This window comes from Astyanax mexicanus, chromosome 4 (assembly GCF_023375975.1).
Source record: "Astyanax mexicanus isolate ESR-SI-001 chromosome 4, AstMex3_surface, whole genome shotgun sequence".
NCBI classification, from domain to species: domain Eukaryota; kingdom Metazoa; phylum Chordata; class Actinopteri; order Characiformes; family Acestrorhamphidae; genus Astyanax; species Astyanax mexicanus.
Genome location: NC_064411.1, coordinates 21,738,202 through 21,764,283, shown reverse-complemented (window position 1 = coordinate 21,764,283; position 26,082 = coordinate 21,738,202). Strand labels below are relative to the sequence as shown.

General features: G+C 37.8%; 2 protein-coding genes across 3 annotated transcripts; one reads left to right on the top strand and one right to left on the bottom strand.

Moving 5' to 3' along the window:
• Positions 1-96: 96 nt before the first annotated feature.
• Positions 97-16,201, bottom strand: LOC125801121 (uncharacterized). Of its 2 annotated transcripts, XM_049477248.1 has the most exons (10): positions 15,874-16,201; positions 14,628-14,706; positions 7,242-8,031; positions 7,086-7,139; positions 6,944-6,997; positions 6,799-6,843; positions 6,122-6,178; positions 5,928-6,011; positions 4,075-4,158; positions 97-1,788 (listed from the first exon to the last, which is right to left on the bottom strand). In XM_049477248.1, exons 2-10 carry the CDS (start codon positions 14,703-14,705, stop codon positions 773-775), a joined length of 2,262 nt encoding a protein of 753 aa, XP_049333205.1. In that variant the 5' UTR covers position 14,706; positions 15,874-16,201; the 3' UTR covers positions 97-772. The 2 variants fall into 2 exon arrangements, with proteins under 2 accessions (XP_049333205.1, XP_049333206.1); XM_049477249.1 differs by lacking the exons at positions 5,928-6,011; positions 15,874-16,201 and having other exon boundaries at positions 14,628-15,762.
• Positions 16,202-16,461: 260 nt separating this feature from the next.
• Positions 16,462-20,275, top strand: LOC125801223 (uncharacterized). Its single transcript, XM_049477600.1, has 6 exons — positions 16,462-16,860; positions 18,401-18,555; positions 18,683-18,776; positions 18,863-19,460; positions 19,551-19,725; positions 19,861-20,275. The coding sequence occupies exons 2-6, from the start codon at positions 18,431-18,433 to the stop codon at positions 20,096-20,098; spliced, it is 1,230 nt and encodes a 409-aa protein (XP_049333557.1). The 5' UTR covers positions 16,462-16,860; positions 18,401-18,430; the 3' UTR covers positions 20,099-20,275.
• The last annotated feature ends 5,807 nt before the right edge of the window (positions 20,276-26,082 follow it).

Genomic DNA, 26,082 nt, shown 5'->3' with positions numbered 1-26,082 from the left:
CTACATAGTGTCCCTTTACAAAGAATACACATTAGGCATAAAACAGCCACATAAAATATCTTTGCATAAACAGTATGCATAAACATAAAAAAAAAATAAATAAATAAAACCTGAGATTATTCTGGTGTGGCTTTGCCACCTATCAATACTTTGCATGGATAAAGCATGCCTTAATACCAACAATGTAGATTTTAACCACATTTACTTTGAACAACATTTTAAGTACAAAACCTGTTTAATTTAATTGTGTCATTGTGAGGAACTAAGAAAGCAGTCAATTTCCTAAAGATTTTACATACTCTGTGATCAGTGTATTAGAAACTCTTACTTCGTACCTATGGTCCCCAGCCATTTTATAGGTTTTATAGATGGATTTTAATCTTTTACAATTGGTTCATGTAATAATTAGAGGAATGTGGAGGGTAGAGGGTCTTGCAAGACCAGGGTTGAGAATTTGTACACTAGAGCAGTGGTCATGAACTCCACCTGCTCTGCAAACATTTTTTTTTACCTCCTCCTCCAAAGCTGCATCCAATTCCATTAACACAACCAATAAGTGAGTAGGGACACCAATAAAATATGCAGGGCAGAGGGGATTATTTACAAATCGCAAGGCTACAGAGTGATTCAATATGGTAAACCATATGGGTACAATTTCTAGGACCATTTGTGGGAATCTGTAACCCGGCACTTTGTGATTAATCCTGGTCCTGGGAAACCCTCTGCCCTACACATTTTATTGGTGGTGTTGTGTATCTACATGGAACCTGATCTAAACAATGTCCATAACCCACACAGAGCTTGAGAGTATGCTATTAAAATCACTGCGAAGGTCAGGATAATTTTGGTATCCTATTGGCAACTTTAATATCTTGGCACATGTGTGCGACTGTGGTCTTCTTTGGAAGTCGGATGTCTCAATAAACTCCACAGTAATCGGCCCATCAATCAAATTGGAACCAGTACAAAAACGGAGGAATAGTTGAAGTGTATGCAAATCAAGTTCACTTATGTATCTCTTTAGATATCGGGCTACTAATGATTGGGATGCATTCATTTCTTCTGGGAAGAAAAGGAGATCCTTCACTGCCTTTCCTGTTGGAATTTTCTTCTTTAGGATACCGTCCAGAGCATCTGGTGGAACATCATTTGCTAGCTCTTCTACAATTGGACGCCAACACTCAATAATGTACATTGGTGCCTGTATAAGGGCCTTGTGTCCCATTTGTGATAGCAGTGGGACCAAATTTTCTTTGGTAGGAACCTGGTGACACTCATGGGCCTCAAGGGCATCTAACAAAGCATCATTTTCGACAGACTCAAAGTCTTTTAAAGCATTGAGAAGGATCTCTCTTTCTTGTGCAGAGACATACTGCAAAAATGCATCCTTTAGGCTACTTGCACTTGTGCCATACAGAACTACTTCTAGGAATGGAGCGGCCAGTTGTACAGGGAAGTAGCGTGCTTGAAACCATCCTACTACAAAAATTCTGCCAATTGCCTGCCACTCGTCACACTGATAGTCATGCCTAATAAGGGGAACTTTCACATCCATGCCCAAAGTGCATCTCTCATAAAATTCTGTCCAAAATTCTGTTAAGCAATCCCTTAAAACACCACTTCCTTCCCCTTCTTCAAGTTTTCCATTTGGAAGACGCATCTTAATGGAGACCTTGGAGTGTAGAATGGCTGGATTTTTGAAAGCATTAATCAGGTCAAGGAGACAATGTCCTCGACGAATGATTAGGGTTTCAGCTGCAGGTTCAGGATAATCAGGTACCAGTTGTTCTGAGTAAAGAAAAGACAAGGCTGGGTTTGACTAAATTTTACACACAGAGGCACTATAGGGTTAACCCATGATGTGTTTACAATGTACTTGTATACATGTTTCTTCCACAGAATGTCTTTTTGTTCTTGTGTTTAAATTATCCTTTAATGGTCACTTGCTTTAATTTAAAAGAATGGACAACTGTCCCTGCTTCATTCTTTTAATAAATATTTTGTGACCATGTTTCCTATTACCCAAACAATCTACTTTTATCATACTTTATTGTGGTCTATCCACTGTATATATACTCTGTTGAAATGGATAGTTCTGCTACTTTTCAGATTTTAACATCACAAGTAACAAAGCAGAGATGGGTTTCCCAAATCACTCATAATACTTCATAACATTTCATAACCTTGTACTTAAGAACATTCTTAACATTACAAGTGTTTGCTGAAACCCTAACATAGTCCTTCATCTCATTAGTGATTTAAGAGCTCTCTAGGCACATATGCAACTTACTAAGGATTACTTAAACGATACAGGTTGCTGCCTTTTCGTTTCACATAAAAACATACTGTTTCTATTAATGGCATCTTTATATATTCAACTGTTTTTCATCCAGGCTTAAACATTAGAATGATAGAATCAATCTGACCATACTAAAAATACACTGAAAAAAGATAAAGGGAACACTTAAGCAACACAGTATAACTCCAAGTAAATCAAACTCCTGTGAAATCAAACTGTCCGCATAGCAAGCTACACAAATGTGCATGTATCTGCACAAACAGTTAGAAACCAACTCCATGAGGGTGGACGTGCACAGATGGAGGTTATGCTCACAACCCAACACTGTGCAGGGCGATTGGCATTTTCCAGAGAACACCAGGATTGACAAATATGCAATTGGCGGCCTGTGCTCTTCACAGATGAGAGCAGGTTCACACTGAGCACATGACAGACGTGACAGAGTCTGGAGACGCCGTGGAGAGCGGTCTGCTGCCTGCAACATCCTTCAGCATGACCGGTTTGGCAGTGGGTCAGTAATGGTGTGGGGTGGCATTTCTTTGGAGGGCCGCACAGCCCTCTATGTGATCTCCAGAGGTATCCTGATGAGATCATCAGACCCATTGTGAGACCATATGCTGGTGCAGTGGGTCCTGGGTTCCTCCTAATGCAGGACAATGCTAGACCTCATGTGGCTGAAGTGTGTCAGTGTGGCCCCGCCCGTTCCCTAGACCTGAATCCAATCCAGCACATCTGGGACATCATGTCTCGTTACATCCAACAACGTAGCACTGCACCACAGACTGTCCAGGAGTTGGCAGATGCTTTAGTCCAGGTCAGGAGATCATCCGCCGCCTCATCAGGAGCATGCCCAGGCATTTTAGGGAAATTGGATCAGCCTGTAGTGTGTTTTTCCACTTTTATTTTGTGTGTGACTCCAAATCCAGGCCTTTATTTGTTAATAAATATGATTTCCATAGATGATTTTTGTGTGATTTTGTTGTCAGCACATTCAACTTTGTACAGAACAAAGTATTCAATGAGAATATTTCATTCATTCAGATCTAGGATGTGTTATTTAAGTGTTCCCTTTTTTTTTGAGCAGTGTATTTAGTTTTGACATAGTAACCCATTCATGTCAACTGATCATCAATATTTGCGTTTGCATCATGGTGAAAATGTTCTGGAATGGACTCAAAACCATGAGCATGGTAGTGTGGGAATAGTGGACCTGACTACCCAGGGCCCGAGTAGGGGGCACATGAAAATCCAGATTTTTTTCCCGCTCACGTTCCTTGTGTATGTTCATGGATAGGGGCCCACGGACATTGACAGTAATCTAGACAGAAGCGGAGTTATTTATACAGAAATAAATCCTCTTTCCGCATGCTGGACTATGGTGATGTTATCTATAAAAATGCCCAGTTCCCTCAAATTACTGGACCCAGCACATCACTCTGCCCTTACTGCCATTACTGGGAACCCATATAGAACTCACCATTGAAAGCTGTAGGTAAAAAGATATGCTTTATAGACTTGAAATGCAACATAATTTCAAGAGCTTTTTTCTTCTGTTTTTAGTATCAGTAATTTAAATATCTGCTACTTATTTTAACTATTTATTTGCAACGTGTATGTAAATAGTTGGCTTTGTTTTTAAAGTAAAAAGGGTATTGTGAAATGCTTGTAATTTTATGAATGTTCTTGAGCAGGCTACTGTCGCAAACATTTCGGAATGTGGTGGAAGCCCTTAAAGTATCATTTTCATACAAGACAAAAAAGTTCACAGTACTCACCTGGCGTATGTAGCAGCTCAGTCATTGTAAGTTCTGGAGTTCCAAGAACATGAACAGGATGCAGCACTGTAGTGTCCAAAGCAGCTAGATAATGCAAAAAAAAAAGGTCTCAATAACCATATTTCTCAGTGCAATTTGACAATACCCTTCATGTACCCCTCCACCATTACAAGATAAAAACTAAGGCTGTCAGTTAACCAGATTAATTTAAATGAATTAATAACAGAAAAATAAATACGCTACAAAATAATGCTGATTATTGGCCTTTCTTGATGCCCTTTGACCCAGCGCATCCTTAACCATTCTGGACACTATGTTGTGACAGAGGCACAATGTAAAAGGGCTCCACAGGGGGCAATACTCACCCCTTTTTCTGACATCATTTCATCATTCAGTACAATTCAGAAATACCTCAATTTAATATTTTACTGCAATTGGAAGAAACTGTTAATAAATAACTTATTTGGAGTTATAATTGTGATTTAAAGATGTCTGGAATAAAAAGATGTGGAATTATAAGTGCATGCCTGTTATTCATTCATAAATTTACTTCTCTGATAAAAAATATTTTTAATTGTGCAATTTAAAATTCTTTTACAGCAAAATGTGATATGTGAATAATTTAAACTAGTAAATTACTGAGTATGTGATTAAGTCAATTATTTTTCTAATTGCCTGACAGAACAAATACAAAAAAAAATAATGAAACAGCTTTAAATGAGAGTCTTTACAGTTGTTAAATGTGTCATACTGCCACCATCAAAACTAAAATTTAAACTCCTGAAGAAAACTGATTTTCTATTAATTAAATTGCTGTACCTGCATAGTGCACATAGTAACAAATATCTAGTAACAATATCTAATAGCAACCAAAATGGGCACAGCTTCTGTCATCATGTATGTACCAGTGGTGTGCAGTGAGGCCCTTCTAACCCTTCAGAGAAGGGGTGACAAAAAGTGCATGTAAATAATGACATATTTTTTTTCAGGAAGTATATAATATAATTATTGTAAGTGTAAGCATTTATTTGATAAATTAACTAAAATAAAAAACAGCAAATAATTCAAAGCATTAGTTTTTCAGTTGCTACAGGACTCTTATCTGACTGACTGATTGGTACTGACCAATCAAAAATGCTTTTAAAAATGGCTTCTGCTCAGGTGCCTGTGTGGACCCTTCTCCTGATTTTGAGAAGGGTGTAGTAAAAGTCATAGGACAATCTAACCAATCAGATTCATGATTTTCACTCAGGGGGCCATGGCTGTCTAACCCCTTCTCTGTGCTTGGATGAAGGGGTTACGCTATGTACATTAATTAGTCATAAAGCGCATGCTGGAATAATTAAATATTTAGCTAACTATCATGGAAATGAGATAGATATTGTGTCATATTATATTAAAAAGCATTTTTAAAGGCTGCACTTTAACGTGAAAATAAGTAATAGGCTGCCTGACTGGTGAGTTTTATGTGTACTTAATGTTTTGGTTGCTCTGGCGTCCTGTAGGCATACAAATGAGTGATATTTGTTGAACGCCTGTACTTGTACAAAAATTAAGCATTGATTGCAGGGTCTATTGTATACTTTTGTGGTTTGTAGCTGTATTTGAGGGCTGTTTATGTGAATTAAGTTCATATAACTCAGTCAAGACAGAGAATATGTAGTTATTGTAGTATTCATTAATGTTTGGGGGGGATGGGGGGCGTGGGCAGGGCAGGGCAGGGCGGGTGGTTACAGAAGGGGTACCCACTATATTCACTGCACGCCACAGGTATGTACCATCCTGCACACTGGTAGCAGCCACATTGCTTCCAATTTTGCACAGCAATATTAATGTACAGCTAATGTATTCACCTTGCACCAATGGCTCCTGGATCCTAATGACATCTGGTATTGCAGACACATGAACTAGATTCATCACTGTGGTGTTTGAAGCATCTAGATAATACAGTCCAATACAAATAGATTCCAATAACCAACACAGCTTGCATTGCTGCAAGGGTGTCATTGTGTCATACAGTAGAATATTAACACTCAATCATTTTTACCTTGCAGTTGTGGCTCCTGAATCATTGTGACTTCTGACATTGCAGGAACATGGTCACCTACGAAAATATGTATTATAGAATACATAGAAGTCCAACATGTGTGTGAATAGCACATCTATTATAAAATAAAATACAGACAAAAAGGTAGTCTGCATTTAAGCTTTTTGAAAAACACTTCAAAAGAAACAATTACAGGGAATGGGCTATAATTACCTGTAAATCCTACCAATTAATCAATGCTTTCTTATCAAGGAAACAAGGTATAAACAGAAAAATCTCTTCCCCATTGAGCATAGATGTTTTATTTTGAGCACCATTTAAAGGATATTAAATCCCTTGTGCAAAAAACAGTTGTGACCAAATATAAATGTTCACTACTAATACAAAGTAATGTTTAATAGATGAATCTGCTTCTGCTAAATGGCAAAATAATAATTTTAATTCCTTAAGTATGTAAAAAATGAATAATTGTCATAGATAAAAGTATACTTGAGAAGAAAGCTTATAAAAGTGAAGATTTTAGTCTACATGAATGTTTTTCCCAACAGAATTTCGCAGTTTGTTATGGGCAACAGCCAAGAATTTTTTCTGTAAATATCTGCAAATTTGCAATATTGCACTGACGAACATAAAAATTTAATGTGGAGACATTCTGATGAATCACAAGGTGTACTAACCTGGCTGGTTCACTTCAAGTTCTGGCATTATAGGAACAGGGTCCACTATTAAAAGAGAGATAATACAATTCTAGTACCAAAATTAAAATAATGTTTTAAAAAAAAGTTTCAAAATAGTTTTCAAATAGTCCACAGTTGTACTCACCTGGCATCTGTGACTGGAAGACTTCAAGTTCTAGTATAACAGGAACAGTGGCCACTATGATAAAGATACAAAAAAAAAAATAAATACTAGCGCCAAAACTGAAGTACATCAAAAAATAATAATGGTTCACAGCTGTACTCACTTGGCATCTGTGGTTGGTTTATTTCATGGCCTTGTATTACAGGAACAGGACCCTCTGTGAGTAGATAATGATATATGATATCAGATATATGTTTGATGAGCACCAAGATATGTGCATTTACAGACATTTAACATGACCAATAACAACTGTACTCACCTGACGTCTGTGACAGGATTATCTGGAGTTCTGGGACTGTAGGAGGCTCAACTGGAGTTTCACATGGTATGGTGTCATCTAATGATACACCATCATTCTCGCCTGCTCCAAAAATTACTTCCAGATCAAGATCTTCCTCACATCCATCACCAATTTGTTGTTCATCTTCACTGCCTGTAAGGTCAACGGTTGGCTGGGAATGTTGGTCTTCTGGGTCTTCAGTGGGTGTATCTCTCCTTACTTTTGTACAGAGATACAGTCTCAGCAGCCTTACTCCACTTTTCTCATATAACTGAATGACAGTATCTGAGCTGTTGACCTCAATTTGAGATGATTGTATTTCTGTGATGAAGGAAGCCAGCTTTTTCTTCTTGGACACCCCATTCGGGAAAAACAAACTCTCAGCACGTTCTCTAATTTCTTCCACAGTTGTCCCTTTGTCTACTGTGAGCTGTCTTGTCCCACCACCATTTATTGATTTTACTTGCTTGTATCTTTGATCTTTTGCATCAAAATCCATCCATCCAACTTCTATTCGTCTTTGCTGCTTTTGTGCACTTTTATTACCCGTCCAGAGATTTCTTTTTTTGCTGGATGGAGTGCCAGTGTCTTCATCTCTTGGGGACAGTCTACGTCGCAACCGTGCTAAAATAGACTCCTTTCTGAGTTTGGGGTCAACTGACGTGTCTGTTTGTCGACAGAATGCAACAACAGACACTCTGTCTCCAGCTTTTGGAAAGTATTTTGCAAGGTCTTTGTCAGCCATCAAAGGGATTACAGACGTATCGATCTACAGGAGAAAAAAAAACACACACACACAACAATATACCTCTTAGACCTTGACCACAGTAGTAAAATATACTCTGGACAACCAATAAAGTGACATTCAAACAGCCTGTCTAAGGCCCAGTCCCATTTCTCCCCTTTGCCCTACCCCTCAGTTTTGCACGTTCACCCCAATGGGTAGGGTGTTCCAATTCTTGTTAGGCTCAAGGGGTAGGGTGAAGTGTAAGGGATATATAGCCCGACAAAAAGAGATTTTTCTGAGGTACACTTCAAAGAGCTAGGAGAAATTGGCAAGTGTTACTTAGGATAACTGTTATATTACCATAATCTAATGCAGGGGTATTTAATTAGAATTCAGTGCCTTCCAGTTTTCCAAAAAATTTTGTCAGGCCGAAGTCTGGACCGTTGTCATTTTTAACTTGTGTTATGATTCAGAGCTATATCCTGTATACTGAAGAAGCCTAGTACTTATGTCAGTGTTTTATGTCATCAACAAATCAAATAAAAAATTATATTTAGTATATTTTAACAATATTTATTGTTTTAAATAGGCCTGTCACCAGTGTTTGGAATAACGGCGTTATAAGTAACGGCGTTAGGTAACGACGTCATTTTGTCAGTAACGGGATAAAATAATTAATTACTTTTCCTGTCGTTACAACGTCGTTACCGTTACTGGTGATTAAAAGCGGTGCGTTACTATATATTGATATACTAACAGTAATCGGAGCGGAACCCTGCACAGGCTAGTGAGGAGTAACAGGTGTTACACCAAGAACTGTGACCTTTAGAGATCTGTGACTCCAGGTGTAAACAGGTAACAGTTCTCGGTGTAACACCTGTTTAACTTAACCTCTTAATACACCCTGGCCCGCCGGCGTTACTACAGGACACCCCTCACACACAAACAGAGCATATCAGCGCGTACCTCAGAGTCCGGGCTTCAGAACCCCTCCAAACATCAGAACATCCATCAGTCCAGTCTCCAGTAATCCTCATTATATACGAAAAAATATTATAACGTTAAACTTTAACGGTTTATTTTAGGAGTTTCGCTTTGTTCTACAGCGATAAACTGCTTCAGCCGGAGAAAAAAAAATTGGTCTGGGCTCGGCCAATCAGGTGGCGAGTTATGCGGGACAGAGGTGGTAGCCAATCAGAGCCAATGTTTTTACACGTGTGCCGAAGCACACCAGTGACACTCCACACAAACGGAGAAGAGACAGAAATGCCGAATCAGGAGTAAGATAATTTAATTTAATAGATGTAAAGCACTTTATATAGTGTAACTGTTTACTTTTGCTTTATTTTTTTTTTTTATACAAAATTTTGTTTTTTTTAAGGATTTTATTTTGCTCTGCTCTGATGTGCAATAAATATAAAAAGTTATGTACAAACACTTTTCTGATCTACTCATTTCAACTGACTGTGAAAACTGTTTTTTTTTTTTTTAAATCCTTATTCTTTTTTTTAACAGTAACGCAAATAGTTACTTTCCCTGGTAACGAGTTACTTTTATTATAGAGTAATTCAGTTACTAAATCAGTTACTTTTTTTAACAAGTAGTGAGAAACTATAACTAATTACTTTTTTTAAGTAACGTTCCCAACACTGCCTGTCACAATAATTACATTATCGACTTATCATACAATAAATGGAAATACCCTCAATAATTTAACTTATCGAGTCTATTACTGTAAATCTGGATGTCAACTTTGATTAAAAATGCTATATTTATTCTATTTTATTTTAATTATATTAGATTAATGCCTGCCTGTCATGATAATTACATGAATGATAAATCATACAATTTAAGGAGAAATGTTTGCTGAACTTGGCCAAAATATCAGCTTTGTTTAAAAACAGCAGTTGTTTTTTTTAAATATATTATTACTGTTAGTATGTTTTATAAATATAGTACTTTAATTTCTTTTTCTGGTGCGCACCATCTGAATCAGCCTTTCTCGCTTTATTCTCCTGCAGCTTCTTACTGTGTACTAGTAGAGTGTGCTCCGCTCTCCCGCATCTGCACAGATCTGGGGTGCGTTTCCCGTACAACGACGGAGCCTAGCATTGAACTAACGTGGTACGATGCATCGTTCAACTAACCAACATCTGAAGTACGACCGTTTCCCGAAACCACCGTACTTTGTTAGTACAACAGAAGTCTGAACTATGTTGGCTTGAACGACAGTGGCCATAATTATTAATTGTAACATACAGTGTTACTTTTAAAAACCACACACATTTGCAATTACAATATTTTTTTACATTAAAAATGTATATACATCACCATACTGAGTGAGTCTTATTCATATTAGACCTGAGACTTGTTTTACTCAGTGGCTCAGCAGAGTAAGCACTTGCGACGGTGCAGCGGCCGGTGTTCCTAGCATTGAACTAACGTGGCACGATGCATCGTTAAACTAACTAAGATCTGAAGTACGAAACCATCGTACTTTGTTGGTACCACAGTCTGAACTATGTTGGTTTGAACCACCGTGGTCTTAACTAAGGTGTTAACAGACATGTTCGACCATACTTTCCCAGCAGGAAACAGGCAAAACTCACAATCTTTAAAATATTATGCCACAAATATGTTACTAATGTATCATTTAGGCTATTTATATTGTAATTATGCCCACAACATAAACGGACAACAATACAATTAATAAAATAACAATGAACTGCAAGTAAAATCTACACAATAATTATATATTAATTATTATTTGTAACAGACAGTGTTACTTAAAAAAACATACACATATTTGCTATTGCAATTTTTTTTAAATAAAATATACACATCACCATTCTGAATGAGTTTTATTAATATGAGACCTGAGAAATGTGTGTTACTCAGTGGTTCAGCAGAGCACCTACGACGGTGGAGCGGGCGGTGTTCTGTCGAATTGTGCAACCCATCGAGATGTGCTACTCAACACATTTTTTATTTATTTATTATTTTTTTATGGTAATTCTGTTCTTCTTGGGTGCATTAAACAACCAAAAACCCCTTGCCATTATTTGTCTCAGTATTAGAACTGCGTAAATGACAGCTGATAATAATTAATGTAATAATAAGTGAGCAATGAAAATATATACGGGTTATAATCCCCCCTAATAACTCTAAACTGTCTCCTGATGTTTTGATTCAGGCTGTTCAAATATCCTACCGAAAGCATGTTTAAATATGGGGCTTTTTCTAGCAATTTTAAGTTTAAATATGCACAAGGGTAGCACGGTTTGACAGGGTAGTTCGAATCACAGTCGTGGCATACATATTTCTACTTAATTCCTGTGATATATATTATTTAACAAAGATATCATTTGTTTAGGTCTAGAGACTCACATGTTGTAATGGGTAAATGATACATTTTCTTTATTCACACTCTGTCTGGCCCTGTTACCTCCAGAGGAGTAATTAGCTAATTCAAAACACCTGCTTATTACATGTCTCTATATTTTTCACTTTTATTTTAAGACACATTTTACTTAGTTTTTTCTTGTTATGAATATATTATTAAAAGACACATTTTTGCCTACTGTATGGATACATTTGTTTCCTGGTTACAAACAATGTAAATATACCCTCAAAGGTCCTTAAGGTACAGGTGTTTACGTTAAAGCCATTTTAGAGTATCATCCCAGTGACAGTTTGGTACCCTTATTCAGAGAGTGCACATAGCACATTGCTTAAAAAAATACATAAAATTCATAAACGTTCACAGCACAAGTTATCTTTACTCAAGAGATGCCTGCTTGAATAATTGACATACATCTTTCCAAGACTGTACAATACATTTTAGCTAAAGAGCACTTCAATGCACTTTGTTCACTACACTGAATTCATGTTTGCCAAATAAAGCTAAATGTTAAAGACATACATTAAAAATGGGCTTTATCTTACATTTTCAAAATACATTTGAGTACTAAATTTGATTATTTTCCCTGGGCGCACATGGGTAAAAGTGAAGTGGCTCAATAAATGTAATAAACATAAACATTAAAAAAAATATTAGGTACACTTGACATCTTAAATCCTCGTGCAGCAATATTAATGTGATTTATCAGCATTTTGACTCCTACCGTCCATCGTCTGCTCTAATCACCAGGAACTAAACTCCTAACGACAGGTCTAGAGCTGTAGTTGGAACGACGCAGCTGAACCAGGATAGTTGCGAACATTCGCTGGAACTTGGGTCGCACTATGTAAATTACTAACGTGGTTACCTCCATAGTTCCAGTTAAGCTTTTGGGAAACACCTGCGTCGCAGCTGCATCGTCCAGACTATGTAAGTTGCTAACGTACTTAGCAACGCTTTTGGGAAACGGACCCCTGATTGGCTGAGGAGAGCGTTTGGTGATCTTACAACACACATGATTAGTATGTGAGTTTACTGCGCTGCAAAGCACGTAAACCGTAAAGACAATAAAAGTTCCGCCGCTTTAAATGAACACGGTCAGAATGAAATCCTTGTCTGTACTTTATCGGTTTGGGTCTGCATTGGACAACGTCTGGGTTCTGACCCGGGCCGCGGTCAACCTATTACTGACCTCTGAAAATGTGTAGCTTCAATGTTTATGGCCATTTTATTCAAAACCAGTGTTGGGAACCTTACTTTAAAAAAGTAATTAGTTATAGTTACTCACTACTTGTTAAAAAAAGTAACTGAGTTAGTAACTGAATTACTCTATAATAAAAGTAACTCGTTACCAGGGAAAGTAACTATTTGCGTTACAGTAAAAAAAAGTGAAAAAGCATTTTTACAGTCAGTTGAAATAAGTAGATCAGAAAGGTGTTTGTACATAACTTTTTTATATTTATTGCACATCAGAACAGAGCAGAATAAAATCCTTTAAAAAAAAAATTTTGTATTAAAAAATAAATAAAGCAAAAGTAAACAGTTACAGAGAGTGTCACTGGTGTGCTTCGGCACACGTGTAAAAACACTGATTGGCTACCACCTCTGTCCCGCATAACTCGCCACCTGATTGGCTGAGCCCAGACCTTTTTTTCTCTGGCTGAAGCCCATGTTTATCGTTCTAGAACAAAGCGAAACTCCTAAAATAAACCGTTAAAGTTTATAATATTTCTTTTCTAAAAGCACTGCTCGGATATGAGGATTACTGGAGACTGGACTGATGGATGTTGTGATGTTTGGAGGGGTTCTGAAGCCCGGACTCTGAGGTACGCGCTGATATGCTCTGTTTGTGTGTGAGGGGTGTCCTGTAGTAACCCCAGGCGGATCAAAGAGCGTGTTCACAGACCGAACCGTCTAACAGCTCTAATTCAGCTCTAATTCAGGAACCGTACATCCGACAGTAAAACGGTTTGCAGCTCCGTAATCCTGAGAGTCAGCAGGCTGTCATTGATATATTGAGCCTATAATTATTCATAAACACAGCCAGATATTAATTATGATATTTTTCTGGCCCGCCAGCGGCCAGGGCGGGTTAAGAGGTTAAGTTAAACGGGTGTTACACCGAGAACTGTTACATGTTTAGACCTGGAGTCACAGATCTCTATAGGTCACAGTTCTTGGTGAAACACCTGTTACTCCTCACTAGCTTGGGCAGGGGTCCGCTCGGATTACTGTTAGTATATCAATATATAATAACTCACCGCTTTTAATCACAGTAACGTCAACGGCGTTGTAACGACAGGAAAAGTAATTAATTATTTTATCCCGTTACTGACAAAATGACGTCGTTACCTAACGCCGTTACTTATAACGCCGTTATTCCCAACACTGTTCATAACAAACATAAAGAAATCGCTAGTAGCACGTCTTGGTAGGTAGCTAGCTAGCTAAACATCCCATTTCACCTTATATAGTGCAACAAAAAAGCTTAGCTCCCCATCACAGACGAATTAAGGGTAGGACAATACTAATTTAACTGCTGCATTACCTGACCCTCCTTTTAAAGATATGCACTAAATTTAGGATATGAACTAAAGCCCTGTAGTTAGGTCACTAAACTCCACTGCTATCACATCAGCCCGGCAGGGTCGCCTACAGGTTCTTAACCCTCCTGTTTTGTTCTGGGTCAGATTGACCCAGAATATCTAGGAGTCTGAATATCTAGGAAAAGCAGTTAAAAGTATTTTCAGTATGAATCTTCTTCTGCTTGTCTTAATTAGTGTAATCAACATATAATATGGAAATGGTTAATCTCAAACATTTGAAACCACCCCCTGCAAAATTGCAGTGTTGTGTAAAACTATTGTGCTTTATATATTGGTCACTCAAAAGTAATAAAGTAGTGAAACATTAAAAAGTTTGAACATATATTTTTAAATGATAAATAAGTGAATATACAGAGGTAAGGAACACCATTGCACTAAATATTGATAGAATAATTAGTAATGGAGTTATTAATAAAACATTCACACTGCTTGTTAGGATTTTTTTTTTTGTTTGTTTCTTTTGGATAATTGAACATGCACCGGGTTAAACTGAGCTGGGAACACCATTGCTGTTCCTGAGAAATTCACATAACAGGAGGGTTAAATAGTTGTCCCAATTCTTAGGGAGAGGGTTCCTTTGAAAAACAAAGGGGGTACAAAAGAGAAATGGTATTTACTTTGAAACTACTGACCTTTTCTTTCTCAAGTTGTTGTATGCATTCCTCTTCAATGTTTCTTTTTCTTAAGAAGCTCTTCAGTTCTTCATCCATTCTATAAACACAAGTAGACTGTTACTGCCAAAATAAAATATCCAATACATTACCATTGTTTACTGATACTGATATGGTTTCAGTAACTGTTTGCACACAACATTCATTGAAAGATTACAGGAAGCACACTTTTCTGCACATTTTGTAATTTTTTTAAAGAAAGCTGGTATTGCCATACTTTTTTTTAGGTGTCAGCAAAAAACAGATTGTTCAACAAACAGTATTTTACAAATAATTTAAGAGAAGTGCAGTTTTATATGTTTGTGAATATCTGGAAGAAAAACGTTGGTAAAAAAAGAAAAAAAGCTGGTTAGAAGTCAGCAAGAAATGCTGACTTGATATGCTGTTGTCTACACTGTCTCACATAGATGGCAGTGTAGTTTTGAAGGTCTTTGTATACCTGTCCTAGTACTGCCAGTAATAGTTTTTAGCTGTGTTGTCATTAGCTGTTAGCATTTTCTACCAATAAAATGGAATGCTAAATTACTAAACTTCACATTGTTGCTTTCCTGCCTCAGGCTCCTTGTGTCCTTCTTTGAAATAAAAGCCTGCGTCCCAAAACATTTGCAATTAATAGGGGTGAAAACTTGTTTATTAAAACAATATAAAACATGAATATTTTCTATTCTGTATTTCAGATATATGAAAATAATTAACCCAAAATATGACATTTAATCGAATAAAGAAAGTTAATACTGTAAGATTTATGCCCGGCATGGTCAAGTATTATCAAATTTAAATAAAACATGCTGATGAAATGGGTAACCAGCTAGCTTGCCAGTATAGGGTATGTTTTTACCTGGCTGGCCAGCTTTTTAACTACATAGACCATCTAAACCAGTTAGCAAAAGTGGATAGTTAAGCGTCAAAATACAGAACTTACCTTGAAATTAGGGTTAACTTGAACGCTAACCGTCTTTGTGGACAAATAGGAATTATATATTCGCTAGCTAGCTAATGAAATTCACAATTGGAAGCATTTGGCTTCTGGCTAGCCACAAGTTTCTAGCAAACGCTACCTGATGTGGGGCTCGGCTCGGCTCGAGCTTGAACCTTCTCAAACCACGAGCGGATGCCAGTTGGTCACAAAACACTCAGCACAGCATAAACATAAAATATGAGCAGGCGTGCTTCAAAGCATTTGATAAAATAAACGTCTTTAACTTACTTTCATCATTGTATGTTGCCCGGTCTGGAGAGAACAACGCCTGTGTTGCGAATGAACTGGAAAAAAAAGGCTGGGGGAACTTTTTTATTTTTGCATGCTTTCAAATCGTGAGCACGAACTGAAAAATCGTTCACTCGAATTAAAGTAAATCGTGAGCACGATTTAAATAAAACGTGAGCACGAATAGCAAAACGTGAGCACGATTTAGAGAAAACGTGAGCACGAATAGCAAAACGTGAGCACGATTTAAAGAAAACGTGAGCACGAATAGCAAATCGTGAGCACGATTTAATTATTTTTTTTATCCACGGCCCCTCCGGGGCTCCGTAGTTATGACTATGTACACTGTAGATTCTCACTGAAGGCATCAAAACTATGAATGAACACATGTGGAGGTATGGGTCACAAAGACACTGATAAAGTGGATAAATGGAGAATGCAAATTATAATAATTTATAATTATATATATTATATTTTTTTAGTATAAAAAAATCTAAACAAAAACTCTTTCAAATAAATAGTTCTAATTTATTTCACAAAAGAAATAAAAATTGGCGCTAAAAAGCGGCCAATCAGAATTCTCAGAGGGTCCAATGCACAAAATAGCAGCCAATTATATTCCTCTAAGAGACGGAGGCGGGTTATGTTTTGGAAAGTGGGCGTTAACTCTGGTTGTGTTAACTCAGAAAAACTTCTCTGAGACGGAGATGGAGAGAGAGCTTCTGAACAGACTGTTTCAGCTCGTAATATTAAGAACACTAACACTAGAAATCTCCAGAACTCAGCGTTTTTAATCAGAAACAATCAGTAAAGAGCTGAGTGCCGCTGCTGAACCTGTGGATCTACCGTGTGGAGTAAGGGAGGAAAGTTCTCTGACTGTGAGCTGCCCAAACGCTCCTGTTTAGCCCTGGGGAACCTGAAGGTGGACGGAGAACTCTGCTTCAAACTGCGTCTAAAATATGGTGTAAGAACACCGGGAGAGATTCGGTGAGTGTTAAAACACAGAAAAGTGTGTTTTTAGACTGAAATAGCCAAGAGTAAATAGAGCTGTAAAATAGCGCTAATTAGCCTAGCGGCTAACGCCACTCACTATGCTAAGCTAATGCCGTTGAGTGCATTACAAACAGCTAAGCTAATACTGCTAAATAAGCTGTGGGAGAAGCTGTATTAATGTGTATGAACAACTGTGAGGAAAATAGCACTTATTAAACTGTATTCAGAGTATTTGGGTATTGTTTTTGTAAGAATACTGCTGAATGTAAAGTTATTGCTAAGCCACAGACATGTGAATGTGATTGTGTGAACAGTAGAGATGATATGAGTTACTCAGACACTGTTTTCATCTAACTTAAACAGGTAAGTTTTTTTTCTTGATAATTGAGTGAATTGAACTTTTGATATAACAGAACATGAGAAGTAAAATTTATTTTATTTGAAGATTTGAGATCTGTGAAAAGAAGGGAAAAGTTTATTGGTTACTGACATATTTATTTTGACATTTGATTTATTGATTGTTATTGTTCTTTTGTAACAGTTAAATGTGTGTTTTTGGTTTAATTGAAATCTGAAGGATTCTTAAATAGGTAATACATTTCTAACTCTAAAACTAGACTCATAAAATAAGTGTAATAATGAAAGGGAATCTAGAAAAGAAGAAAGAATTAGTAAGTTAATAAAATTACTGTAAATAGTCTATAATTAATAGTAATAGTTAATACTTACCAAGCTTAAATAAATAAATCTGGGGAAAAAAAGAAATGGGTGTTTAGGTTTGATTGATACTTTCACTGAAAGGTTAAAGTTGGAACTGAAAGTTGGAACTGAAAGTGAATATTTACCTGTGGTTTGGTCATTCAGATTTTTTTTTTCTGGGGAAAATTGTACTTTGTGATTACTGCATTTTTTAAATAACATTTAATACATTTTATAACTTGCCACATCCCTTGTTTCATTTATTTCATGTACTTTGCTCCCAGAGCGAACCTAACTGGTCCATTATTATGGTCCATATTGTTAATTTGTGTAACCTTAGTGTACGTGTGTCACGCGTTCCTGTCTAAAGTGCTACACACACTCTTTGCATTCTCTCAATGAGCTTCAAGATGTGGTCACCTGAAATGGTTTTCCAACAGTCTTGAAGGAGTTCCCAGAGGTGTTTAGCACTTGTTACTCCTTTGCCTTCACTCTGTGGTCCAGCTCGCCCCAAACCATCTGATTGGGTTCAGGTCCGATGACTGTGGAGGCCAGGTCATTTTTTGTACAAAACTCCACATGTGTTCATTCATAGTTTTGATGCTTTCAGTGAGAGTCAACAATGTAAATAGAAAATAAAGAAAACTCATGAGAAGGTGTGTCCAAACTTTTGGCCTGTACTGTATATATAATAAATATTGTTACTGCGCAAAAGCGAACGTGACATCAGAGAGCAGAAGGAGGTTTAGAGAGGCACAGCTAATGGCTCAACTGTGCCCTGTTATTCCTTAAAAACGAGAATTAGCTTATAACGCTTAATCCACCTTCTTTCCAGAAATCGGCACATTTTTGGTTAGAGGACACAATGAGGCACCAGCAGTGCCCTATTTGCCACGTCACATACTCGAATCTTCCTAAGCATCTGATGGGATTCCACAACGTGGCGAATCCCAAAGAGAAGGCCCTGCTCCTGAGCCTCTCCAGCGGACGGTAATTACTACATAAAACATAACAGAATAGCAACTTTTATACTTAATACTCGACTACTTGTAAAAATGTTATTTATACATATTTTTATACGGAATTGCATAAACTAAAATATATTATTAATATTTAGCGTAAAGGGGTTGTTTCGATGTGAAGAGCCTCAATGCGGGAAAACGGTTAAAAGGCTCGACAGGCATTACGCAGAATGCCACTTTGATAAAACGGTATGTGAAACAAATTGTTCGCTTTTTATTTCAAGATTTTTGTAATACGTTAGTAATGTCTTTTTATGTGTTTACATGTTTTATAGTCCGATGAAGCTAAGAGCATCATCACAAGGTGCAAAAAACAATACATCCTGGAGCAGCTAGGAAAACTGAGGGAAACCCATCCCCAGGTGCTGATGGTCAGCGTGCTGGATTTGGGCGGCAGGCAGACCACCCAGGATGACCAATGGACCCCACCACCCCCCGACGCACCAGCAGCGGCGGACCCAGCCTGCAGCCAGGGACATCAACGGACCTCCCATCTGCAAGCTGGATGCCTGGGACTTCTGGGGAATTACCGACTGAAAGCGGAAGTCCTGGGGAGGTCCATAGACATCCCACCCGACACTGAACTACCTGGAATGTCCACAGATATCAAACCAGAGCCAGTGCTGGTGGAGACCACCCAGGACCTCACACCCAACTGCTCAAACACAGACTGCCAGCGGCTTCTGAGAGAAAATCAGGAGCTCAAGGCACGTCTGGGTTTGGTTAAGGGAGAATGCCCCAGGCAGGACTGCCAGCATAAAAGCCAGGAGCTCTCCAGGCTGGTGCAGCTCTACATGGCAAGCCCCCAGAAGAAGCTCCGAAATAAATTTTCCAGAAAGGATGATTTTGAAACTGAGCATACCCCAAAATATGGTACGTGCATCTATTATCATTTTTCATATTAAAGGCAAAAATGTTTTCCAATTTTAACTATTTTATTCATGTAAACATTATGTTTTGCAGAACAAGTCCTACAAGACTTTTTTGTCTTCTGTGTCGGGGCCAATCCTTCAAGCAAAGTGAAAGACAACGGCAATACCTGCCGGAGCCACGTCCGGAGGTTTCTTTTGTTTGCAGGAGAGGGCAAGCTCCTGAAGGGGGACTTTTCCTTTTTAGCCAACTCAACGAAGATTGCAGAGTAAGTATTAAAAATTGTACTTATCTTTAATTAGCGTAAGTTATACTTACCATTAATTTGTTATCCAACTGTGTTTTTTTTTTAATTAAAACTTTGTTTGTGTTTATATTTTGTTCTATGTTCTATTGTTTACAGGTGGGTGGAGGTTCTTAAAACAGACAGAATGAAACCCACGACCATAAGAATTAATCTAATAAACATCCACAAGTTCGTCAAATTCCTAAACAACCTGCCTGCAGCCCAAACAAAACTCAGTGGGAGGGACTTCCAAAGGATCCATGCACAGATAAAGGCACGCCTGAAGGATCTACAGAAGGACGTCACTCTACATAGCAGAGGAAGGCAGTTGAGACAAAGGACACAAACTCATTAAGTTATCTGAAAAACTTCTCTGTATTAAAGGTCCGTTACTTGCAAGATCTGGCCGTTAGCGCCTGGTCGTCAAGTTCAGCCGATTGTTAGTCAAACTGTATGTGTAAGAAAGAAAAGAACTCCTTGTGAGTGGAAGTCGTTCCCAGAGCTCTGTTTTAATAAAGTGTTAATTGCTGAAGATGAAGTATCCTGTCTCTCTGTAACTTATCTCTACTTCAGGATTCCATCAAAGAAGTTCGTTTTGAGTCTGTTTATTAAAGTTAGAGGGTGTTTGCTTTGTTTCAGTGATTTAGGTCAGTGGTAATTGGTTATGTTTTGGATTTTAGCTCTTTTTTGGGAGGGAAAGGGCGAATATTGACGATTTCCGTGTGTTTAGATGATAGTTAGAACTGTATTTAAATATTTTTTTAGCCAATGAGTGTGAAAAGAACGTACAGGGTCGAGGGGAGCGGTAATAACGTCCAGGTCGGACAATGCTGCGATGACAACTAAGTAATCCAATTACATTTCTTTTTCTTTATAATTTTATTTCTAATTTTTCCCATTTCCTCCCCAATTTACACGGCCAATTACCCAACCCATTCATTAGGACTCCCCCTATCACTAGTGATACCTCAACACATCAGGAGGGTGAAGACTAACACATGCTTCCTCCGATACATGTGAAGTCAGCCACCGCTTCTTTTCGAGCTGCTGCCGATGCAGCATTGCCGAGCAGCCAGCGCGCTTGGAGGAAAGCACAGCGGCTCGGCTCTGGTACATCAGCTCACAGACGCTCTGTGCTGCAGACATCACCGTAGGAGTGATGTGGGGAGAGAGCGCCATCTACCCACCCAGAGGGAGCAGGGCCAATTTTGCTCCCTCTAACGCTGGCAGCTTGATGGCAAAGCTGCATGAGCTGCATGCAACCTCCTGCTCATAGTGGCAGCGAGTAATCCAATTACATTTAAGTAATATTTTCACCTTCATTCCTAATTTTTTAAATTTTAAGTTTTTTTTTTATTACTTTTTTTGCCCCTTGTGTGGGGAGACATATCTGGCAGCACAGTCCAACCCAGCCCGCCCCAGGGTCACAGTCACAGCCAAGCCCAGTGTCCTAGAGCTTAGATTGGGCCCAAAAAATCAGACCCGACCCTGCCTGAGCTCGTGCACGTTCTGCCCGACCCCACCCGACCCATAAAATGTCATTATGAGCCCGAGCCGACCCAACCCTTAAACTGCCTGTTTTGAGCAAAATCTGTTCAGAATGATGGTAATTAACAATGAAACACAGGAGCATAAACCTAGTATACTGTAAAAAAAAAAAAAAAAAAAGTGTAAAAAAAACGGTAATTTTCCGGCAGCAGGGGTGCCGGAAAATGTCTGTAAAAAATAATTTTTAAAACATACATAAACCGTAAAAAAACAGTTATTGTATTTACTGTAATCAACGTCTATTATTGTAATTTTACAAGAAATTGCCCTTTAATTACATTAAATGTTTTTCTTTTAACATATTTTATTTCTTAAAAAAGTGTCATGCACTCTTTATAAAATGGAATACTTCGTCATTTTACAAGAAATGTTTCTATAATTACATGAAATCTTTTAATTTTAACATATTTTAATTCTTAAAAAAGTGTCATGCACTCTTTATAAAATGGAATAATTCGTCATTTTACAGGAAATGTTTCTATAATTACATGAAATCTTTTAATTTTAACATATTTTAATTCTAGGGTCCTTATAAAATTTGTCATTTTACAAGAACTTTTTCTATAATTACATGAAATATTTTAGTCAGTCAAGTCATTATCAACCGCTTTATCCATTAAGGGTCGCGGGGGGGTGCTGGAGCCTATCCCAGCCAGCATCGGGCGGAAGGACATACACCCTGGACAGGCCACCAGTCCATCACAGGGCAGACAGACACAGACAGACAAACACATTCACTCACACCACACAGAAAGACCCGGGTCGCCCCAGCCGGGAATCGAACCCAGGCCGTCTTGCTGTGAGGCGGAAGTGCTACCCACTGCGCCACCGTGCCGCCCATGAAATCTTTTAATTTTAACATATTTTATTTTTATCATATTTTTATTTTTTTATTTTAAAGGGTCAAGCACTCTTTATAAAATGGAATAATTCGTCATTTTACAGGAAATGTTTCTATAATGTGCCTTAAATGAATTGTGTAAAGGCTTCTAAGTAATATTAATTCATAGAATTAAATTATTTAATATTAGAGTGATAAGCCTTCAAATGTGAGTATGTAATTTCAGGCGGTAAAAAAATGGTTAAAATAGGCTTGGAGCTTTGGGTTGTGAACATAACTGTACATGGCAGTGATGTAGAGAGCATTTGCTAAATTATCATTAGCTAAGGTTTTTTTAAACTCAGCTTCATCACCACCACCTGGGAGTAGCAAATGGTGACATGTCAGCTATAGGTGATAGCTTCATGATGGCATAGTCATCATTGTCTGTTGAAACTGTTGGGTTAGATTACCCAACCCTGTTATACACTATATTGCCAAAAGTAATAATTCACCCATCCAAATAATTGAGATCTCAGTTAATTCCAGCTGCTCGATCATGGAAACCCATTCCATGAAGCTCTCAACACGCTGCAACTTATTATTTCAAAAATGTTTGTCAGAATCAGTCTGCATGCCTAGGTGCTTGGTTTTGTGCTCCTTTGGCCATGAAAGTTATTGGAACACCTAAATTAAATTAATTGGATGGGCGAGGGAATACTAGAGGGAAAGTTTGCAGTTGATTGACTGTTACACTGAACTTTTGCTGTTGAGAGGAATGTTTACGTCCGATTGGTCTTGAGGTTATTAATCAGGGTGAGCAGAAAAAGTTTTATTTGATTTTGAAGATTTTAATGTTGAAATAATGACACATCACCCACCTCTAGTATTCACTCGCCCATCCAATTAATTTAATTTAGGTGTTCCAATAACTTTCATGGCCGCAGGAAATTAAGACACGTGTGTGTGTGTGTGTGTGTGTGTGTGTGTATATATAATTTATTTTTCAAAACTTAACTATGTAAGTGGATTTAAACATTTGTTTTTAACTGAAAAGTATTTATAAACCTGTCTGTGAAGTGTGATCATTAAAGTACATAAAATATTTAGTAATAATAGTATTTCTGATTGCTGTTCTGTTACTTCACTTACTCAGCACTGTGGATGGTGTTTTGCTTCAAATATTTAGAACACTGTTTTTTACTGCACAAAAAATATTTTTAAAAATTTAACCCCTGGGAGACTGACAGCCAGGGCAAGACTCAAACACTCAAGATAACCAGGGTGAGAACCAGAAAATGAGAACCAACACTCAGAGCAGAGTACTTTTTTAATAGTTTATTAGACAATAGAAAACACATTTCCCATTATCTCTTAGTTGGCACTTGGGATCACTCTACACTGTAATTTCCATAGGATAGTAATTCATTATAAAATAATAAACCTGAAGTTTTACACACTGGATCTCGATTTTAACACTCCACAGATCTGAAGCAAATCACAAATACTAACAAATAAGTTTTATATTGTAGTAAATTCCATATTTTTTCCAGTTTATTTATGTAAAATAGTGGTTAAAATTGCAAAATTACAAAATGTTTCTTTATTAGCCTACAAAATTTCTTGCTATTATACATTTTCAAATGAATTAATAACAGTATTGCGTATGTATTTTACTAAAATATCTGCATTTTAAAATGTTAACTTTGTGTAAAAATACAGAAAATTTAGTTTTTTTGTCACAAAATATGACTTTATTTTTACAGTTAGTATTGTTCGAATTGTCATCTAAAATGTGTTAAAAAACAGATATTTAATGTATTTTATTCACACAGATTTTTTATGTTAAATCACATGACTCATTTCAATAGACAGTTTATTCTTGTCATTTTAATACCATTTGCCTGTCATTTTGAAATACAGGGAAATATTTTAAAATTTTACTTGGAAAAACTGTAAAAAAAAATGTTTTTTTTTTACAGTGTATTTAATAATTTTTTTTTTTTTAAGAACAGCTGGCTCGTGTGGCCTGAGCTGTGTGATTATAACATTTTAACTGGGGCACCTTTCAGTTTAACTTGTAAATTACGGGGTTATAATAGTTTTGAACAATTTACTATAGCCTAATTTTATTTTGTTTTCACTTTTTCTCTTAAAAATCAGTTAGTTTTAAGTCGTATTTGGAGTGGGTTTGCTAGGAATGCGGTGGGAAATCTCTTGGGACACTGTAGCGCTTAGATTCTCTGCCCAAACCCGACCCGAAGCCCGATCCAAACTCGAGTCAGGTTCGGGCAGAGAATCTAAGCTCTACAGTGTCCCAGCCGCAGGAGGAGGGGGAGACCTGCTGTAACCCTCGCTGTGCCTGGGAAATTCTTCAATTGAAAGAGGAACTTCGGGCTGCTCGTGAAGGAAAAAGAAACAGGAAAACGTCTCTACAGTAGTCTTCCATATCCCGCGTTTTTTAATTTTGGTACTGAATGGCCAGGCAGTTGGTGGCTGCAGTGAGTGTTCCTCCTCCTTCACACCACCATAAACTGGCTGTTTTCGGCTGTTTGAATAAGCGAAATCTGTTCAGAATAATGTAATGAACACTGCAACACTGAAAGAGTGTTGCAGTTAATAAAAATGTGTAAGAACAGCTAAACACAGCGCTACTCGTCAAACGCGGACAAGTGGAGAAGCTCCCAGATCTGCATGATTATAACATTCTAACTGGTGAATTATTTTAAACAGTTTGTTTTGTTACTTAAGGTTATAGTAGTTTTGAATGCTTCATTATAGTTTTATTTTATTTTCACCTTTTCTCATCCAATTCAGTTAGTTTTAGTTGGTTTTTAGAGTGAACTCTACAGGTTTCCCCAATTTTCACCAAAATGATCAACTACCATCAACACCACCTGCTCTTAAACTGCTGGAGTGGAAATAGCGCTTATAAATAAATTAACAAACACAAAAACTAAGGGTATTTTCAATTTCAGGTCATTGTAGTTAGTTTTATAAACTCTCAATTCAGTTCCATTAAGTTACTTTTTTCTTTTAATTACTGTTTTTATTAGTTTTAGTAAACGAAAATGTTTTCTTACTTTCAGTTTGTTATTTCATTTGTTTTTTGTTAATGATAATACTTGGATATTTGGTTATATTGTGATTATCATGCCAGAGCTTTATATAAAATAAAAATAGCATTAAAAATAGGTGCCTATGTCACAGACTATTTCCTGGTGCCCGAGGAATGTGGTGGGAAATCTCGGGTCGGGTCCGGGCAGATAATCTGTTTTTTTTTTCTCCCAATTTGGTTATCCAGTTGTCCCACCCCTTTTTGTGCGTCCCCATCACTGGTGGCACCTGTGACTCTTGGAGGATGTGGATGAGCAGACGCCTCCTCCGACACGTGTGAGATCAGTCAGCCCTTTTTTTCAGCTGCTGCAGATGAATCATTGCCTGAGCAGCTAGCGGCACCCAGAGGAAAGCACAGCGGCTCGGTTCCGATTCATCCGCTCACAGACGCCTCGTGCCGCCCGGCGCCACCTTAAAACGTGATAGGGAGAGAGCGCCATCTACCCACCTGGAGGGAGCAGGGCCAATTTTGCTCCCTCTGAGCGCCGGCAGCTGATGGTAAAGCTGCATGAAAGGGGGTACGAACCTGTGACCTCCCGCTCATAGTGGCAGCGCATTAGACTGCTGGACCACTCGGCGCCCTGGGCAGGTAATCTAAGCTCTAATATTAATATATATCGAAACCGTACCGATACCATGGCCCAAAAACCGCTCTAATGAAGTGTCAACCGGTGGATTAAATGTAATGTGGTGCCCATGTACAACTTCCGGCGCCGACGCGAGTGGCTGCCTGTTCCAGTAACTCCGTCTCCTTTGTGTGTTTTTTTCAAGTTTTTTACGTTTATTTATCGTCTCTGTGCTACTACACACATCTAGTGTGCGTCTTATTTATATCCTAAGGATATGTTTATCGT

Bases quoted from the DNA above. Each gene is read 5' to 3' on its own strand.
- LOC125801121 (XM_049477248.1), bottom strand. From the start codon at position 14,705: ATGGATGAAGAACTGAAGAGCTTCTTAAGAAAAAGAAACATTGAAGAG. The intron at 8,032-14,627 runs GTCAGTAGTTTC...TTTCTCCTGTAG, and splicing joins AACAACTTGAGAAAGAAAAG to ATCGATACGTCTGTAATCCC. The intron at 6,179-6,798 runs GTTAGTACACCT...ATATTTTCGTAG, and splicing joins ACTTGAAGTGAACCAGCCAG to GTGACCATGTTCCTGCAATG.
- LOC125801223 (XM_049477600.1), top strand. From the start codon at position 18,431: ATGAGGCACCAGCAGTGCCCTATTTGCCACGTCACATACTCGAATCTT. The intron at 18,777-18,862 runs GTATGTGAAACA...CATGTTTTATAG, and splicing joins AATGCCACTTTGATAAAACG to TCCGATGAAGCTAAGAGCAT. The intron at 19,726-19,860 runs GTAAGTATTAAA...TATTGTTTACAG, and splicing joins AACTCAACGAAGATTGCAGA to GTGGGTGGAGGTTCTTAAAA.